At 35.5% G+C, this 20,503-nt stretch overlaps 1 protein-coding gene across 1 annotated transcript in view; it reads right to left on the bottom strand.

The window, feature by feature from the left end:
* The window catches only part of NAV3 (neuron navigator 3), a 413,749-nt gene that overhangs the window by 117,596 nt on the left and 275,650 nt on the right, over positions 1-20,503 (bottom strand). Inside the window, 1 exon segment of the mRNA XM_079142522.1 lies at positions 17,351-17,470. Coding sequence (XP_078998648.1) covers positions 17,351-17,470 — 120 coding nt within the window.

Genomic DNA, 20,503 nt, shown 5'->3' with positions numbered 1-20,503 from the left:
CCCTACTCATATTGATTAGAACCCATTTCTTGGGTGATTATAATTCCTTTTGCAGGTCTGTTCTCTAGTTTTTCATCTATGGAGAGGACTCTTCCTCAAGTGAACTTTGATCAGTTAACTTTCCTATTTGAATATTATAAGTGATTTCCCAAGGGACCAAAAATAAATAAATAAATAAAATACATGAGATTGAAAAAAATTCTTATTAATCACATAATATAGTGCTTATAGATAAATCACTATGACATAATCTCAACTGAATAACTAGTGTGTCCCCAAATCCCTAAATTTCCCTGGCTACTCACTCTGTTATGCAATGAGAATTGCTTTGAAAATTAATGCAATTAATGAGAGTAATGAGAATTAATCACCAGATTTAGCCATGAATGCCACTGCTAATTATCTAAAGAACAGGTTTGGTAGAGTGACCAATAAGAGACTGAATAAAGTGGACTCAAGAGCAAAAAGGAAGAGAGGAATATGCTGACAAGAGATTAAAAAAAAAAGTGTTTCAAGGGCTTTAGTGTAAAGGAGAGCAGAGAAAGAGGGTAGTGATTTGAGGATAATATAGAATGAGGCTGGAAGAAACTTTAGTTTTATCTTATTTTGTTTATAGTGAAAGGGAAACTTCAACATGTTGATGTGCTGATGGAAATGACCTAGAAGAGACAAAAAAGAATATTTTTTTGGATGCAGGACATCTTACAAATAACTTGTGCTATAACTAAGCACAGAGAGGGGATGGGATCCAGCACTTAACTGGAGTGACAAGTCTGTAGAGAGGCTGAGATAATGCATCCATAGTAACTGCAAGCAAGGCCCACCAAGTGTAAGGTGTAAGTAGGAAAGTAGCTGGGTGATGAGACATAGTTGGATTGTTTCCATTTTCTCAGGGATGCCAACTGAGCACGGGAAGGAGGGTGAGAGTTTGAAGAGAAAGAGCTGTAAACTGCTTGTTAAGAGAAAGGAAGAGTTAGTAGCCAGGGAATTTGAGGGATTAGGGGACACATTAGTCATTCACTCTCAAGTGTCATCAACTTACTATATGAAATCAGTCTGAGTGTTTTTGTAAATTTTCTCCAGAAACATTCACCCAGGAAGAAAAAGAGCAGATGAAAATGTTGGGATTAATTAAGTTGAGGTTTTGGTAGTAAAATAAGCAAAGGGAGAAAGGAGTGGATGAGTAAGAGTATCCCAAGAGGGAGTTTTGAATTTTTGTGATGGATCATACAATCTAATTTGTATAGGAACATGTGGCAACAGCCAGGGTACTGGTCAGGTTATTATTTATTTATTTATTTATTTTGGAGTAGGGATGAAAAAAGGAGCCAAATAGGAAAAGAGAAGTAGCTGTTAGAATGCCTGAGACTCAAAACTATTTGAGTGAAGAGGGGAAGGTTTTAGTAAGACAGTTTCTAGGGGGTGGCAGGGGGAGAATATGGCTGAGGTAGAAAGGGGTTAAGAACATGGGAACCCCTGATGTCACGGCCCTGAGAAGCTAGGCTGCGTGAAAGTGTATGGGAATGTAGATGACATAACAGATTATGACATAACAGATTGTCACCATGTTTGAGAGTGACTAGAAGATGAGAATTTAAATCTTGCATAGGCCAGGGAGAAAGACCTGTAGTTCCTGGAGTGACCCCGATGAAGAAGGGTGGCAGGAGGTCAAAAGTGATAGTAGGGGCTTTAGCACAGGCTGATTTTAAGGAGGAAAGGAAATTGAAAATAGACAACTCCTCCAAGTTCAGGGTTAGGATATAGGGAAGGACCGCAGGATTAGCAGGGTCCTAGGAGAAAGGCAGGTTTCCAGAGGCTGAGGCAGGAGTATTGCAAGTTTGAGGCCAGCCTCAGCAACTTAGCCAGACCCCATGTTTCAATATAAAAAATAAAGCTGGGCATGGTGGCATGTGCCTGTAATCTCAGTGACTCAGGAGGCTGAGGCAGAAGGACTGGGAATTTCAAGCCAGCCTCAGCAAAAGCAAGGTGCTAAGCAACTCAGTAAGACCCTGTCTCTATATAAAAGGCAAAATAGGGCTGTGATGTGGCTCAGTGGCCAAGAAACCCTGAGTTCAATCCCAAGTACCCCCACAAAAAATAAAAAGAAAAAAAAGAAAAAGAAAAAGGATTTGGGATGTAGCTCAGTGGTGAATAAGAAGGAGGAGGAGGAGGAGGAGAAATGACTAATAGAGGCAATTATTTAGCGAGCAGTGGATTTTGAATTCTAAGAAGTCTAGTGTAAGGATTTCAAGTTTGTGGGAGGCATGGAAAGGGGAGTTTTAAAAAGTTAGATTTATAGAACTATAAATTTGTAGGAATACAAATATCAGAAATAACTTTTTGTCTTAAAAATCTGATCCATGTGACAACTCAATTTGTCAGTTATATATCTTCTAGAAAAAAATGTTAACTGGAGGAGACTTATATTGCCTGTTATTTTTGTTTAATTAGAAGACTAATCATATACAACCTATCTAAAACAAAATATCAAAATATACAACATATAACTTGCAACCTCAAGCTAACATTTACCAGGGAAAAATGCTTAACTGCTCTGAAGAAGCTTTTCTGGAAACATACACACAAATATTTTCAAAACAGGTCATTAGTTTGGTAAAATAATTCATTGGCACATAATATGTATATTTGAAAACACACATACCACAGGGAATGGAATATTTGAAAAAGCACCTGGGATATGATTGAAGTAATCATGGTATCATTAGAAAGTATGGCTTTTTATAATAAAAGATTATCTTTGGATATGAGCAGAGGCAGAAATACACACCTTGGCTTCCAAAAGGAATGGGAGAGGTGACTATGGATGGTTTGGGAGTGAGGACTCCAGACTCCAAGGGGACAAATGGCAGCCCCAGGCCCTTTCTCCTTCTTCTCTCAGAAAAGGGAGAAACCTAATTTCATTTCCATGTAGAAAGAATTTGAGGGGATAAATATTGAGGGGGATAAAGAAACAAATTGTCCATTGACTCTGACTAATAGACATGCTTTAGAAAACGATCAGTCTTTTGAGTCTGAAAAACCAATGTCACTCTCTTCTAATATACTATAACTACCATATAGTTCATAAGATATTAGACATGTTACTACAATATAAGCAACTGAATGTTATACATACCCATTAAATAAAGACTCACACAGTCTGATAGATTTTTCTCCTAAAAGACAATGTTCTGGCTTCACTCTTCCCTGTCTTACTGACCTTCTTCTTCATAACTACTAGTTTGTGACATGGATAAAAATTTCTAAGACTCACCAGACTCCATGTTACAATTCCTAAATTGCCTGCAGTTGATAGAATTTTGAATTAGCCTATTTGTTATCAGATGGATGTGCTCAGCTAAATAAAGTCATAAGACAAACAAGTTGAGATAATTAGGTGGTGCTGATTTTACCTGCAGCATGCACTTGACTTTCTTGATTAATTCTGCATTGAAGACTACACATACAATTGTATTCTGGAAAACACAGCATCGCAGTGGGAGAAAAGGGTTGAGGGTCCCCTGTGATCATGAACATCAATTTGAACATGATTATCTCAGCATTAGGAGTTGGTCTGATATCTTGGAGAAATGCAGCAACCAATCAAGAGTTATGATCTATTTTAGACAGAAACTCAACTACAATGTGAAAAAGTAAAATCTGAAAGTCATAATCAATACTGACACCCACTGAGTTAATGAGTTCCTGTCATTACAATAACAATGGAATAAAAATGGTAAAAAAAGAATCTTTTCAAAGTGTGGTGATTAGGCCTTTAATCCAGAGAACACTTATGTAGATGAAATTTATTTTAAGGCATGTTTCAAGATATAAAACATTGAAAAGTTAATTTAAGGCTCACTCTCTATATCACACAGACAACTTAATCTTTACAGAAGGGTTCCTATTGATCATAGGAAATTAGAGAAGGATGCTTGTCCTGCTCCTGCAGTTCTCTTGCTAAGGGGATGTGATACTCTGTTTTCTGCTTTCTACTGGGCTTTGTCCTTTTTATATTTTATACATCAACTCACAGTGCATAAGTACCTGCTATGAGAAAAATACTTTGAAGTTTCAAAAATATATTAACTACATCCTTTTCTCAAACTGTTCTAGTCTGAAATGTTAGGCTCCAGAATCTCCATTGTGAATACAACTTGAGATTCTACTGTCAACAGAATGGGTAGAGGGAGGGGAGCTGGTTCATAAGGTAGTAAAATATGAACGAAACACATTTAGTATGATAAGTCTATTTATTCTCCATGCTTCAGATGCCTCATTTGCAAAAGGCAGAACACAATATCCTCTCTCACGAACATAAAGTATTTGGCACAGCATTTATCTTGTAGTTTGTACAGCAAATAAAAGTCACCTTGCTTTCTGGGTTGCCCTGTGTAGGGAAGGGAGTGGCTATCTCTTACCAGGCAAGGAATGGCTGGGACCTCCTCTAATGGGCAGGCTGACCTAACCACTTCTACCACATTATTTTTCTAGACAGTTCCACTGTGGATGTAAGATCAGTGCTTCAGTTCCTAGCCAGTCTCCAGTTAAAGAAACCTCATACTCCCTCCTCCGTATTTTGTAAAGAAGTGTTTCGATCAGCTCTTTCATTGCTGTGAGCAAAAGACCTGACAAAAACAATTAGAGGAGGAAAAGTATATTTGGCTCATGGTTTCTGAGGTCTCAGTCCATAGATGACTGACTCCATTGCTCCATTGCTCTGGGCCTGAGATGAAGCAGAACCTCATGGTAGAGGAAAGCAGCTCAGGACATGAAAATCAGGAAGCAGAAAGTGAACTCTGTTCACCAGGGACAAAATCTATACTCCAAAATCATGCCCCCAGTGGCCTACCTCCTCCAGTCATACCCTACCTGCCTATAATTACCTCCTGGTTAATCTATATCAGTGGGGATCATTTCATTCTCTGACATTCTTGTTCTTGCATATTCTCACACATGAGCTTTGGAGGAATACCTCATATTAAATTATAACAAGAAGTGAGAGTTTTCAAAGGTTAACTATTTTCTAACACTTTCTTTTATGAAAACAAAAGAATTGTGCCAGGCACTGTAGAATATACTTTTTGTATGTTAATATATATATGTGTGTGTGTGTGTGTGTGTATATATATATATATATATATATATATGATATATATATTCTTTATAAGAGTCCTATTAAAGTAGGTTTGGGGGCTGGGGCTGTGACTCAGTGGTAGAGCGCTTGCCTAGCATGTGTGAGGTGCTGGGTTCCATCCTCAGCACCAAATAAAAATAAAATGAAGGTATTGTGTCCACCTACAACTAAAACAAAAATGTTTTTTAAAAAAAGTAGTTTGGGATTATGAAGCAAATATCAATATCAAATGAAAAATGCCAAAAAGTGCAGCTTCTGTTAACTGATAAAAATGTTATCAGTCATGAAACTAAAGGATGGATCAAGGGCAGGCTAGTAAAATTGATAGGCAATATCAAGTTTTGTTCTAAAGCACACTTCTTTCAACACTGTTAGCTGTGAACTAAATTTTCCAAAGGCAGTTTCAGGTAACTGAATTATACATCTAAGTCTATATACCTAAGAACTTTACACTGTCTTTTCATTTAAAAAAATTTTAAAAAAGACATCTTCAGAATTCTTCTGCCCTGGATGTGAGACTCAATGGCACATCAGCTCTGCATGCTGTGACAGTTCTAGCTACAGAAGGTTTGACAATTTCTAACATCAAAGCAAGTTCACAGCTGGGGATTTCAAATGACAGCTTTATCCTACAGTCAGTTTTGAGTGCTGCTTGGACACAGGTGGGTGTTATTTGTGTAGGAATCTTTTTGATCTATTTAGGGAATCAGAGTTAAGACACAAAAAAACCAGCAAAATATTTGTCAGACATATGTTCAAAACTAGTATTTTTCCTTATCATTTGATTTTCCTAAATATTACCGCCTTATTTCTAGGCAGATGATTGACACTATTTGCCTCTTACTTTCTGAGTGTTTTGTAAGGAGGGGGCAGCAGGTTTCAGAGGTCATCTTTCTACTGTCTTGATATAGTTCTGTTTGTCTATTATCATGGTGCAGGGTTGCTGAGAGAGAAGCTATACCTTTAAATTGGAATGATGGAAAAAGTGAGGTACAACTCTCATAATTATTACTTGACCTGTTAATGGGAGTGAGAAGGTTATGGACAGAATGATACTCTGCTCCAAGTTTGTACATTGAAATCCTAACCCCCAGGACCTCAGTATGTGACCTGACTTGGAGGTGAGGTCTTTAGAAAGCTCATCAAGCTAAAGTGAGCTCATTAGGGTAGGTCCTAATCCAATATGAGTGGTACTCTTATAAAACAGGAAAAATCTAGACATAGATACAGGGAAAGACAACGGGAAGACATGGGGGGGAAAAACTGTCATGGACAAAGCAAGAAGAGGGTCCTGGAACAAATTACTTTCTTCATAGACCTCAGAAAGAAACAACCCTACTATACCTGGATTTCTGACTTCCAGTGTCCAGATGTGAGGGACAAAAAACTTCTGTTGCTTAAGTCTCCCATGTAGTACTTTGTTATAGGAGCCCTAGCAAATTAATATGGAGAATAATGCAACATCTAGATCAGGAGTCAGCAAACTATGACTGTGCACCAAATCCAAAATGTAGATTTGGTGAGTTAAGAATGTTTTTCACACTTTTAAATAGTTTAAAAAATTGTGACAATTTGTTTTCTCTTGTTATCTAAATGGATAACACTATCTCAATTTCACCTCTTGAGAGGCAAAACATTTAATAATATTTACATTTGATCCTATGCAGAAAATGTTTGCTGACCCCTAATCTAAATAAGAATCAATCTGGGTTCAGTTCTAATTTTGCAATCAAATTATTGGAAGTTCAGTTAACTTTCAGCTTCCATATGTTAGTGATAGAAAAGAGGTTTTTAGTAACTTTTCTGATTTCACATATCAAACAGTAAAATATTAAGAAAGAATGTAAAGTATTAATGTGAAATGTCTCACATACATAATTGTAATGGAGTTTCTTCTGAAATGTTAATATAAATTATATAAGCCAAATTTAGGAATCCATAGTTTTTATTCTATAAATTTTCTAAACTCAGGAGAATTATTTGCTATTTTAGATGGAATATGATACTAAAAGAAGAATTTTGAAAGAAAATTGCCATCAGATATCCTATCATATTTTGCTATTTAAGTTTCTAGTTGAATCTTTTGATCAAGACTTTTCTAAAAAAAAAAGATGCTGAATAGTTTAGAAATAACTAGGGCTATAACTTTGAGCACAGAGACTCTTAACCAATGGCAAGTACCATTATTTTGGGTGTTACGATTTTGATATAATTTTACACTTAAGTTCTTCTCTATATTGCCTTCAAATGTTAACACCCCAAGTGCATGCTTCTTTTTATACCTATTCTTTTAGAACAAAGCTCTCTACAGAAGAAAGCATTTCAACCATTCATTCATTTAAACAAACATTTAATGGGTACTAACAGTGTCTCAGGCTATAAGCTACATTCTAAGACTATAAAGTCAGATAAGACATGGAATAAATACTTTGAGTATAATGTGGACAGCATTTACAACACAAGGATGCACATGATGAAATGAGGTTTCAGAACAACAGGTGTATATTTTGTGATAAGAACTGTAGACTCTGAGGATATACCTATGAATAGGACATGGTTCTTATCCTTGGATATGTCATAGGTCTCTGGAAGTGACAGACACACAGGGTACTTAAAATAATGTGTTAAATAATAAAACTGACATACACCTAATGCACAGAGAGAGGATACCGAGCCTCATAAGAGATTCTGAGGACAGTTCACAGAGGTGGTAACATCTGAATAGGTCTTCAAGGATAAGTAGGAGTTATGAAGAAAGACAGAAATAGTATTCTAGCTTGAGTATGGGATTCTAAGCATAATCAAAGGCACATAATAGGTTTGGGGGTGTTGAGGGAAGTAACAAATAATTCAGTATTTTCAAAGTATAAACTGTGACGTGAAGCAAGGCAAGAATGAGGTAAACCTGTGAACCAGAAGCCCAAATGTCTAAGTTTGGAACAGAAGGAGAAGGGAGTGGAGACAGGGTATTTCCATAGACACAGCATGTCAAGAGGTAATTATGGACTTGGGTATTCAAGATGCTTCTTGGACCTTGGTGGTTGGTTCTGAATGTGAAGATGACCTAGACTGTCTAGTCCAAGTGACTCTTAGGGTCCTTGCAGAAGCTTTCGCCTCCCCAATTGAATTTGAATCTTGAATTATGTTGGGAAAAGAATGTACTGTAGTAATGAGAGGGGAAGCAAGCCTCTCCACTGAAAATATCATAGCCAAGCCAAGAGAGAAGGAAGCAGATATTGGTATACCCCACCATGTTCAAATTCAGAGCTAACTATGGGCTTCTCAGTTATACAAACAATGCACACTGTTTTTGGTGTAGGCAAGTCTTAATATGATTTTCTGTCAAAATATAATCAGCCTATTATTATAACAGGTAATTACTATTCCATTCACTTGTTTTTAGTATAAAATGAGGTGAAGAAAAAAACTTTCCAGAGTCATGTACATAACCAGTGATCTAGATGGAATTAGAAGTTTTGAATTCAAACTTTTGACCTCCTTTTCATAACCAATTATAGTAAAGTCTGTCTCCCAACACTATATTTTCTCCAAATGTATATGCTTATAGTGAGTGCTTTATGAACTTGCACTCAGTGATCACATGTCAGAAATATTGGGAGAGTAGCGGGTAAATGACAATCCTACTTAGAAGGACTCATACCTAATTGCCAGGTATAGGATCCAAGTAGATGGGGGTGGGGAAACTGGGACTCTCGACACTTCTTATGTAGACTTCGTTTAATTTAACCTACATTCAACCTTCAACTATGCTGCCCTCAAAGAGATTAAGGTAGTTCTCTTGAGACCTTTGGTATTTCACAGGAAAATGTTGTTATAATAGACTGGGCCTGGCCCTACTCAGGGCTCTGGCTTCCTATTTCAAGATTTGATGCAACTGAGAGGGCTCTCACTGGAACTGAGCTGATGCAAGTAGCCTGTCCTTGAACTTTCAAACTGAGAGTTGAATAAACCTCTTTTCTTATAAAGTTAGTTACCTCAGGTATTTCATTACTGTCATGAAAAGCTGGTTAACTCATATACCACATGTATGGTACAACCCAAACTGTAAATAGAGAGGTTGGGCAAACCTAGGAGGAAATATACTAAAACAATATCCTTGATTGTCTTTGGGATGAAAAGATTATAGATTACTTCTAGATTTTTCTTTGTACTTTAGTATATTCTGTGAATTTTCTTCAATAGTCACAGAAAAGTTTATGCAAAGTAACTACTTAATTCAGAAAATAAGCCCTCATTTACTTTGAAACACTTTCATTTATAATTTATCTGAAAAAAAAAAAACATATGGAAGTTCTGTTAACACTTAAAAAATTCAGCTCGCTGCAAAAAACTTCAACCATTTCAAACACAAATTAAATCAAACCAAAAAATGTAAATGGATCACATATGACTCAAATAAATTCATGTCACCCACTCTGTGTAGTCAGAGAGAGGAAGATGCAGAATTTATCATCTGCCAGCCAGAATTCTCAATTTAATGATCCAAAGATGAATGCCTCACCCCATTATCTAGCCTATTAAAAAAAAAAAGAATTTATCCCCAGTTCTTGAAAGAAAAAAGCAAGTGCTTCATGTATAGAGGCAACTTCTTAAACGATTAAATTAGTCAACAGAATTGCTTGTGTTTTATTGCTCTTGATGTAAAAAGGAAAATCATGCAATTTAAAGGTCTAGATTGCTTTAGGCTTCCCTTAAGTACTATCAGTAATTTTCTGTATATGCTGCATATATGTCTCCCAATTTTTTGTTATTTCCTTGAGTTTTTTAGAAATAGTTATTTCAATAAACATGAGATTTCAAGATAATGGCATTTAAATATACAAAAGAACAAACTGCTAAATTGCTTTAGTGATATTAACAAGCCAGTCACCATTTAGAAGTTCTGAAACATGTGAAAAAATTGTTCTTTTGTGTTTTTAGATGTATTGATAATCTTTAGTAAAAACAGAATGATTATTCACTGAATTTTATTACTAAAATTTTGAAACTGAATAAAAGTTTAAAAATCTGTTCATATTCTATAGATATGTTTAGACCAAAAGGGAAAAATTACTAATTTGCAAAATCAGATATGTCATCCATGCATGATAAAAATCTTTAGCTAAATTAATTTTATGAATAACAGAGCACAGGAGCTGTATTCAAATCCTGACACTATCTTTTATTCACACAGTATTTTATATGTAAGTTACTTGATCTAAGAACACTGCCTTATTTATAAAATGGTACTATTAAGACTCACTTCATATGCATTTTGCAAAGAAATGTAAGCTATTGTATTTAAATAATACAATATGTTAGCAACACATACTAGGTTCTTACTGCTGATGTTAACCAAAGTCATTTTTATTATAGCATCCTTGATTTCCTCCTTCTTAGCCTCATCATCCTCACCATCTTCATAAGATTCTTTAGTAAATCATATTGGAAGAAGACAAGAGAAATTTCTTTTTGCATAAATAAGAGTACTGGGACAATATCCACTATTGGAAGATGACTTTTATGATGATAAAGTTAAGCTTTGGTTAAGTTTACTATTAAGACCAATCTTTTAAAGAGGTGGTGGTAGCACTTTGGAACACCTCTATGTATGTTTTGAAAGATACTGAAAGGTGTCCCAATACAACATGTCTACAACTTGTGCTGGTTATATTGTCCAACTTCCTTTAAATCTCAATGGCCTATTAGGTTTTAACAATCTCTTTTCTAATGTCCTTGAATGTAGGGTCCCCAGGATAGTGCTTGTTATAGAATATGTTCTCAATATATTTGTATGGTATGAATCAATTCTATAAGGGGAATTACCTAAAACTACTGAAAGTTTATAAGATTGTTCACAATGGGGTCAGCTCATTCTGAGAATTGGAGAGACGTCCAGCACCAGCTCCTAAGCCTGTCAAAGATGGTAAATGGGCATTAAATAACAGTTTTTCTTCTTCTGTAATGTTTTGCATTGGACTCGGCCTGTTTAGAGTAAAGAAATGTGGGGTGAAGACAGACCATTTGATTATAAAATGGAGCAATTATATTTACTTTACTTCCATCTCAGCCTATTAATCATTTTTGTGTTTGCTTTTAATTATTATAGGAAGTCAGTAAGCTAATGAAGGGAATACTTAAGGTATGGGAACACAGTGATTCTGTGATTAAGCTGGAACAAATCAACACAGAATAGATGAATTATTAGAGTGTACACATAGTAGTGATAAGCATAATGGATCTGACCCCTGAAACATTTGCTTAGTGTCTTAGGAGAAATCTGCTTGTTCCTGCTTGGAATAGGCATGGAAATGGTAAAGCTTCCCACCTTATACATGACTCCCTACATGATCTTATGAAGACTTTGCTATGATCCCATTATAATGGCAATGAAATTTTCTGAACATTGTTAACAATTGTAGATTTAGATATTTAATGTGACTAAATGTTTAGAACTACTCTGCCTTCAATATATAGTTATAGTGTTTAATAACCTGAGAGGCATGTAAACTCATGACAATCTTTATTGACTTTCGTTAAACTCTTTTATAAATAATGACTTCAGGATCTGAACTATAATTTCATAAAACAAACCAATTCACCTGATAGTGTAATTCAAATATAATAATTCCTACGATACAGGACCCTTTTCTATTTTTAAAAAGTCATCATTAAAAATCTTAAAATCAGTTTTAAAAAAGTATAAATAGTTCAATTGAGTATAATTGAAGTTAGCAGCCATTATGTTTAGGTTTTAGTTTAGAAAGAAGTTTGATGAACAAGGTATCATTGTTATTATGATTTTATGGGTGTTGGTATGCCAAAAAGAATTTGGTATCTGGAGCTTATTTGAGACTGACTCTATTGTCACATAGACACTTGGATCAATCATCTGCATAACCAAACTTTGCTTTCTGTGATATTCTACTCAATAGCTGTCTGTAGCTTGCAACTGCTCCAATCATTCAGGAAATACCTACCTTTGAAATGTTAAACTTCATATTTTTATTTAATTCTCTGGCAAAAACTTTATTCTGCTAATCAACCTCTTTCATTCCCTTTCATTTATTAGACATGATATGGACTTCTGTACTTCCAATGTTTTTTAGAATCCTTTGTCTCACAGTCTCACAGAATGCTCTGCTTCACAGCCATCTCAATTCAGCTTAAGCCCAATTTTCAGTCACTTCATATATACTCTAAGGAGCACATTTTATTAGATTCAACCACTTTATTCCCAATTCTGGATCCATTCAGTAAGGTAAATTTTTCTACTCCTCTAGTCAAGCTCCTGAGTAAGGCTATACAAAATACATAATGATTGAATCTATTATGAATTTACGGTTTCAAGTGTTAACTATTAGTCTTGAATTACATGAAGAATGCTTTGCACAGAAAATTTACTAAATTGAACATAATGAAAATTTTAAACTTTGTGCTTCATATTGAAAGAATGGACATTTTTTTAAGCTGTCTGTTTTATCTCAACTCCCTAAGGTTTCCCTCCCAGTAATGGGAACAAAGCCCTTAAAGCTGTTCCAGGAAACAGCCCCAAACAGAATAAAAGAGTAAATTGAGCCAGATAGCTAGATAGTGCTCAAATAGTAGGATTACCAGAAACTATTGACCAGAATCTACACCTGTAGTAAAACATTGTGAAACATGTTGTCAGCAAACCCAGACCCCCTTTGAAATTTCCTGGCAGCTTTGTTCCCCCTTTTCCCCCTTTCATGTGCGACCCCTCCCGATGTGTGGTTTCTGCCTTTATAAACCTACAAGATTTTCTGCTAGGGACTCGACTCCTGGAGTTGGGTCCCAGCGCGCTGGAATAAACACCTCTTGCGGTTTGCATCAAGTGACACCTCCTGCGGTTGATTGGGGTTGCCGTCCATCCATGGGACAGAGTTGGGGTTTCCTTTTTGGGGGCCTTACAATATCACTAAAAAAAGATAAGCTACAAACTTGTATGAGCTGGTAAAAGAACTTGCATACAGAATATATTTTAAAACACATGTTAAATTCATTAAATAGAGGGCAAACAAAACAATTAAAATGCACAAAAGATTTAAATAAACATTTCAGCAAAGAAACCATAAATATATTAAAAACTACTGCTGGTATCAAGTATAGGTCAGGATAAGTGAAAACTGTAAATATTATGCATCATTAATGGGAATAAGTTGGTATAGCAATTTGGAAAACAGGCAATCTCATAAAAAAACTAAATACAAATTTGTCATCCAATTTAGGAATTCAATCTGTGTATATCTATCAAGGAGAAGCAAAACATATATTTCCTTACCATGAATGTGAGACTTAACCATGAATGTGTAAAACAGCATCATTCAAAATAGTTAAAATAGTGGAAACAATTGAATAGTTCACCAACTTAGGAACACAAAGCTGTACATCCTGCATATCATTCAGCAATAAATAATCAACTACTGAGATGCGTTACATGTATGACCCTCAAAAATGTGTGCTAAGAAACTATATGCAAAAGACTATATGCTATATATGAATCTATTCATGTGAAATATCCCTAATCCTTAAAGACAGAAAGTATGTAAATGGTTGCCTAGTGCTGAATATCGAAGTAGAGACTGATGGTAAATTGACCTCAGAGATCTTTTGGGGATGATGGAAATTTGTAAAACTGGATGTGGCAATGCTTGAACAACTCTGAATTCACTAAAAATGACTGAATTTTACAGAAGTAAAATTTTGTCATGTAAATTGGATCTCAATGATGTTGTTATTTATTTAAAGAGGATTTCAAGGACTGCAAAGCTTTTGTTTTGTCTATGAAATGTATCAATATTTGGTGGTAATTTCAAATTCACATAAGTTTCTCAACCTTCTATTTTCTGCACATATGTTCTTCACTCTCAGCCATGACTTAGCCTCTGCTTCACAGAGAAAGTAGAATTATAAATTCCAGGTATTTTCCCATACCACCAAAGTAATAATAACAGCACTCTCTGTTTCAGAGAGAGAAGTGTCTCCCCTCTCAGCTAACTTCACAGTGCTTACAATCTTAATCCTCTTCTTAGTCTGTTGGGGGTCTCTGTAACAAACTGCCACAGACTCGATGGCTTATAAATAACAGAAATTTCTCATAGTTCTGGAGGCTGGGAAATCAGAAATCAGGGACTCAGCAGATTTGGTGCCTGGTGAGGTCTTACTTCCTGGTTCATAGAGCACCATCTTTTGCTGTAACCTCACATAGTAGAAGGGGCTAGGGAGCAATCTTGGATTAAATTTACAAAGGTACTAAATCGTGAGGATTCTACTCTCATTATCTGATCATCTTTCAAGAATCCACCTCCAAATCTCATCAAAATAAGAGTGAGACTTCAACATATGACTAGGAAAGAGAGTATAAGTGTTAATGTCCTATCATTTCTAGCTACATATTTTCAATATTTAAGAATTATCACTTTATTTTATCCAGGAATTCACTCTCTATATCTGCTCAAATTCCTACATCCCCCAAACAAAACAGAGAAAACCAGTGGTAAAGTCATCTTCCCCTTACCCACTATGATCCCTTTCCACTGGCCTTCCTTTCCTTCACTGCTACCTTTGGGATGATCACCTCTTTTTTCATTGCTTCTGATCTTCTGTTTTCTTCTCATCTCTTATAACCTAGCATACTCCTTAAGGACTTCATTGAAACTAATTTTGATAAGGTCACTAAAAAGAAACTAGTTGCCAAACTACTTTTCCATAGAATTTGACATTGTTATCTATTCCCTCTTCTCTCCATTTCAAAATGATCAGTTAACCCTAGCTCAGTTAACCTTCCTCAATTTGTGCATTGGAAGTGACCTCTCTGTCTCTCCAATGGCTGAGCAACCTTTATTTACTCTTTAGATGTTAAGGGTGTGCTCTCAGGGTTAGTTTTCTTACTTTTCATCAGAGATTCAAATGTGCTTTTAGTGTGCATAGTGTCAATTCACAGAGTGATTAAACATGGTCTAATTAGTTCCTGCCAAAAAAGGCCTTAGGCTGGCCTGAGGCCAATTCCACTGAGAGACACTAAGGTGGAAAACTGACCTTGGATTTGTGCTGTTTTGCATTTAAAAAAAAGAAAGAAAGAAAGAAAGAAAACTTGGGAAAAAAGAAAAAAAAAAAAAACTTGGAGATGTGGCTCAGATCATTTCACCACTGTTCCTTGCACCTGGTGGGAAGCTTCTCCTCACTGGTGCATTTTCCATTCTGAACAGGCAATATCATCACCAGCTGTAACTGTCAGAAGCTTTTACACAACCATAAGCAAGAATGTTGTCACCTGCTTTATATAAGCATCTCGGATTTTATAGATTATCTTCCATTGAAGAAAGGTAATATCTTTATCTACTGTCCTCAGATCTGTTAGGAGAATTACCAATATTTAAAAATTAGATTTCACACAAAAGTCTAGCCTCAGCCTCACTGGAAACCTCAACTGCTCTGGCAACCCTGGGCCTCTCTTCCACACTTGTGTCTTTCCAAAGGTAGCTGCCAACTTAAGCTGGTCATGTTCACTATGTTTTTTTTTAACTGTCTGCAAGCCAAAGTCCTTATCAGAAACCAGCTTTGCTGATCCTTGACCATAAACTTCTACCTTCCAGAACTGTGAGAATGAAATCTTTTGTTTAAGACATCCACTTCGAAGTATTCTTTGACGGCAGTCAAGCTCTAGAAATAAAGGATGTCCCCGAGTCCCTTCTGCTGCCGTTCTTCATATAAGTACCCATCTACTTTTCATGTGGACTTTTACAAGCATTTCCTAAGCAATCTACCTGTCTTGGTGTCAACCCTCTTCAATAATCTTATGTTGCAGTGGGAGGGTCATTTAAAAATACAATGATTATAATAACCATTGCATACTTTTGCTTTGAAAAAATTTATAAAGCTAATTAAAATTAGCAAAAATAGCTCCTTATTATCTACAGGTCCAAGCATCCTAGATTGTCCCCCTAAGTCCTTTATCTCTTGTCATCCCCCGCCACATTCCCAGTGCAGTGCTCCTTATGCCAAATTCTTCTGTGCCTCTATTCTCTCATTCCCCAAATTCCTTCTGATCCTCCCAGGCTATGTGTCAAAAATCTTATGTTTTTCAAAGGCCCTACTTAAAATATATTGCCTTTTGTAAATATTTCCTTATATTTTAATTGTTATGAATTTATTAGAAAATTTCCTAGAGCGTCTCCAACATGCCTACTAAGATGACATTTATTTTATAATCTTTTCTTAGGTTAGAAAGGAAATGGGGTTGGTGTTGGATTGACATGGGAGGTAAAGGAACACTAACATCTTTAAGCAAAACTATTCTTAAAATACACCATACCTGGCTGCTGCAGGTATGTGGGGGACATTTTCAATCTCCTCTTAAGAATTATTCAGCTGCTGTTCCTAATTGTCCATTTACATTCTTACCAGAAGTTGATCAGAGGGGAACCTATAGTCTTCGCTATAGCAACACTAACAACCTTGCTATTCTAGCTAGCCCTTGCTATTCTAGCTAGCTGGTTTTTTTTTTTGCTATTATCTAATTGTATTTCACTAATACAGCTTTTAGAAAAAAAAGCCTAAGAAATTAAAAACAAAAAAAATCTTTGAAGATTTTTTTTATTGTTGAGCTTTGTTATTTGCGAACTCTTGAATGCCTCATTTACTAATTTGCTAAGAATCAATCGCTAATATACTTCATATTATTTAAAAGAACTTTAAAGTAGTTGGGAAACCACAAGGATGAGAGGTAAGCTATGAGAGTCCTTGTACTATTAGCTACATCATCTTAGGGGAAAAGAAATAGGCTAAAAGCATGAGTTGTACATTTTTAACAACACCCTCAAGAACAGCATCAAACTTTGTACCTAATGATTTGAAATAAGTATTAATTCTTTTTGCATTAGTCTATAGGTATATCAGAGAGCATCTACATTAGAAAAAATAAAGAATGATCAGCATTCTTTCAAAGTAAGTCTATGTTTATAATTTTTCTTTTAGAGAGATTAGAATTATGTCTTCTCACCAACAATACTACTTTTCACTATTACAGGGTCAAAATGATCTTGCAAACTAAATCGCCTTAGTTTTTAAAAAATTCCAAATGATCATCACGTCAAAATAAAGCCTTCTTTGGTTTCTACTGTAAATTCCTCATGACCTTACTTATGAAATTGCCTCATACACTCCTCCCATCACATATGTTGACAGAATTACCTGTCTGCATCCACTGTCACGTCATGAACGCCTCTCTGGATTACATCTCTTGAAGTTGCTGTGTCTGGTATTCGGTTCAGACTTCGAGTGTACAGGTTGAGCCCTCCATCCGTCATGTACCTGAAGATAAATGTCTAATTAATCAACAACAAATTAAATGAACTCCTCTGTATAATTTAACTTAATAAACAAACTGCATTCTCAATTTTCAGTAATTACTCCTAATAAACTATTAATATTTTTCTGTATAAACATTCTGCTCATTAGAAAGAAGTAAAATATCTTTTCAATTTCATTAGAAAATCAATATTTCTTACTGCAACGAGTAGCCTAATACAAAACTTGTTTTCATTTTTGGCTATCAGCATTTTGCAAGGCTTGTGCATAACTCTCACAAAATAAGAATATGATGATGTTATTTTGTAAATACCATTTTGGAAGAATTGTAGGTCACAGGAATAATGGAGCATTACTAAACCTAATTTATTTGATAAGTAACAATTATGCCACAATTTGTCACTATCATAAAGTAACTGTTTCCAGGACCCATTCTAAATAACTTACATAAAGTAACATTATTATCTACATTTTAGAAATGAAGAAAATAAATGCTAAAAGATAATAACATTATTATCTACATTTTAGAAATGAAGAAAATAAATGCTAAAATAAATGAAGAAAATAAATACCTGCATATGGTCACTCAACCAGCCATGACAGAGCTGAGAAATTAGTCTAGAAAAGTTGGCTCTAGAAACCATGATCTTAACTACTATGGTGCAATGTGGTCTGAGATGGAGGGCCCACCAACCTCCCACTTTCTGTCTTTGAGATCTCCTTGTAATCATCCAACCAACACCATGACACAGGGATGGTAGATCCAGCTAGTCAGCATACTCATAGGTAATGGCTACTGAGTTTAAATCATGGTATTTAATCTCCCATCCCATGCTGAGCTAATCTGATTTTTCTCTCTTGAGGACTGGGGTGAAGAGACCTAAGTGTCGAGGTTTCAGGCCAGTGAGTATACAGAGGAATGAAAGTCCTTCAAATGAGCAAACTCCTCAGGACAATAAGGCTTTCTGTTTCAATGACTTAGAAATACTCTGTAGCTCCTCTGCCCTTGAGGCCTGGAGACATTATCTTATCATAAAAACGTTTGGTGCTAGTGGACTCTGAGAAGCAAGCAAGTTAGATGATCTGCACATGCGCAAAGCTAACTGCACTAATGTAACCTAAGGTAACTTGATATAACCCTGAAATAGATAATAAAACAGAACTGGCTTTCCCACAGGAGCGACTTCTTGCTGCATGTCATCCTGTGTGCTTGCCTCTTTATTTGCTCTTCCCTTAACCTTTACAGCTGAACCCCAATTAACCTTCACATATCAGGTCTTTCTATGTGGATACAACAGTGAAAATCCAGGAACTATGAATACTTATCTTAGATCAGATGCAAAAAGCCACATAGAAAACTGCCCAGTAAAGTACTATATTTATGGTATATAAATTAATATTTCCAGGTCCTTGACACCTGCCTGCTCTAAAATGAGATATTAAAATTTTCCTATGCATAAATACCTGGATTTCCAATAACTGCCTCAGATATGGCATAAAACTGATTGTGTATTAACTTCAAAATTAGAGCTCTTATTCCTTTGGTATAATTTCCTTATTTATGACTCCTTCTTTACTTTCCACTCCCAATGATTGTAAAGTAGAAACTTTCAAATATGGGAATCTGCATTACTATACACTATTTCTTGAATTCACTGAAAGAGGGAAAAATTGTACTTATTTTTAAAGTTTTGTTCAGTCCTGTATTCTTGATTATTTTAATGATAGTCAAATATTCCACCACAGCAATGCCATATTTTTAAAAATTTTATTGTGAAATATGTCATACTTATGCAAAAGTGTATAATATAGAAAAGTACATATTAAGAAATGATAAGTCTAAACTTTGCTGAACTTATTACCTGGTTTTCAAAACAATACTTCTATTATCTTCATTGTCCCCACACTCCCAACCATAACCACAACGCTCCCTTCCAGAAGTGTCCATTGTCTTGGATTTTGTAGTTTTCATTATTTTTCTTTTTTTTCTGGTTTTATCACATGGATATACATCTCAAAAAATTTTTGTTTAGCATGGCACAGCTGCCAACTTTAAGTAAAGTTAATAACGTGATGTTCTTTTGTGACTTCCTTCTTTCACTTCAATTATATTTTGCAATTTCTCCATTTTGATGTGCATCATTTTAGAGCCAGAAGAGCATCATTTTACAACTGCAGGCCCTGTCCTGGAAGAGACTCCTGGCTGAGCCATTTGAACAGTTTAAAAATTTGACTAGCCATTTAAGTTGGTTTTTGTCTTTTTGTTGATGCAAACAATGTTGCCATAAATGTTTATGGGCATTTATGGGTTTGCTGGAAGTAGCTTATTTAAGGTCTATATTTGGGAGAATTACTGGGTCATAGAGATATATACATATATTCAATTTTACTACCCAATCCAAATAATATTTAAAATAGTTTCAGAAATGAAACTCCTGTTGATGAACGCAAATGGTTATTATCTGAGAAATTTGCCAATATTTGGTATTTTTGCATAAACTGAGGCACATGAAATGATGTCTAATTTTCATTTTAATTTACATGTTCCCCATTACTAAGCAGGTTGGTCATACTGTTATTTTGTTATAGTCCGTGTATGTTTACCTATAAAATGTATGTTAATGTGTTTTGCTCATTTTCTATTATATTCCACTCTTTTGGTTTTGTCTTCCTCTCTGATACTAATCCTTTTCTAGTTATATATACTGCACATATCTATGGCTTATATGGATTTAATCCTGGTGATTTTGACTTGATCACTAGCATGTAATATTAACTTTTCTGAATAAAGGAAGCTTGGCTTAAATATCTTTCTAATTTCCCATAGCAACAGTCTCTGTTATTTTTGCGTAGTTTAAAAATTGTATAGTAGCTTGCTTTTTCAGACTTTGGCTCTATGCCCATCTCCCACTTTTGTCAGGACCTTCTCTGCTTCCACTTTTATTGCCAGCCACTTTCTGCTCAGTTTGATTCTACTGCCAATGGTCTGTCTCCTGCAGGCCCTGTCCTGGAAGAGACTCGTGGCTGAGCCATTTG

This window comes from Sciurus vulgaris (genome assembly GCF_902686455.1).
Source record: "Sciurus vulgaris genome assembly, chromosome: 5".
In the NCBI taxonomy this organism is placed as follows: domain Eukaryota; kingdom Metazoa; phylum Chordata; class Mammalia; order Rodentia; family Sciuridae; genus Sciurus; species Sciurus vulgaris.
This window is presented reverse-complemented; position numbering and strand designations above follow the sequence as displayed.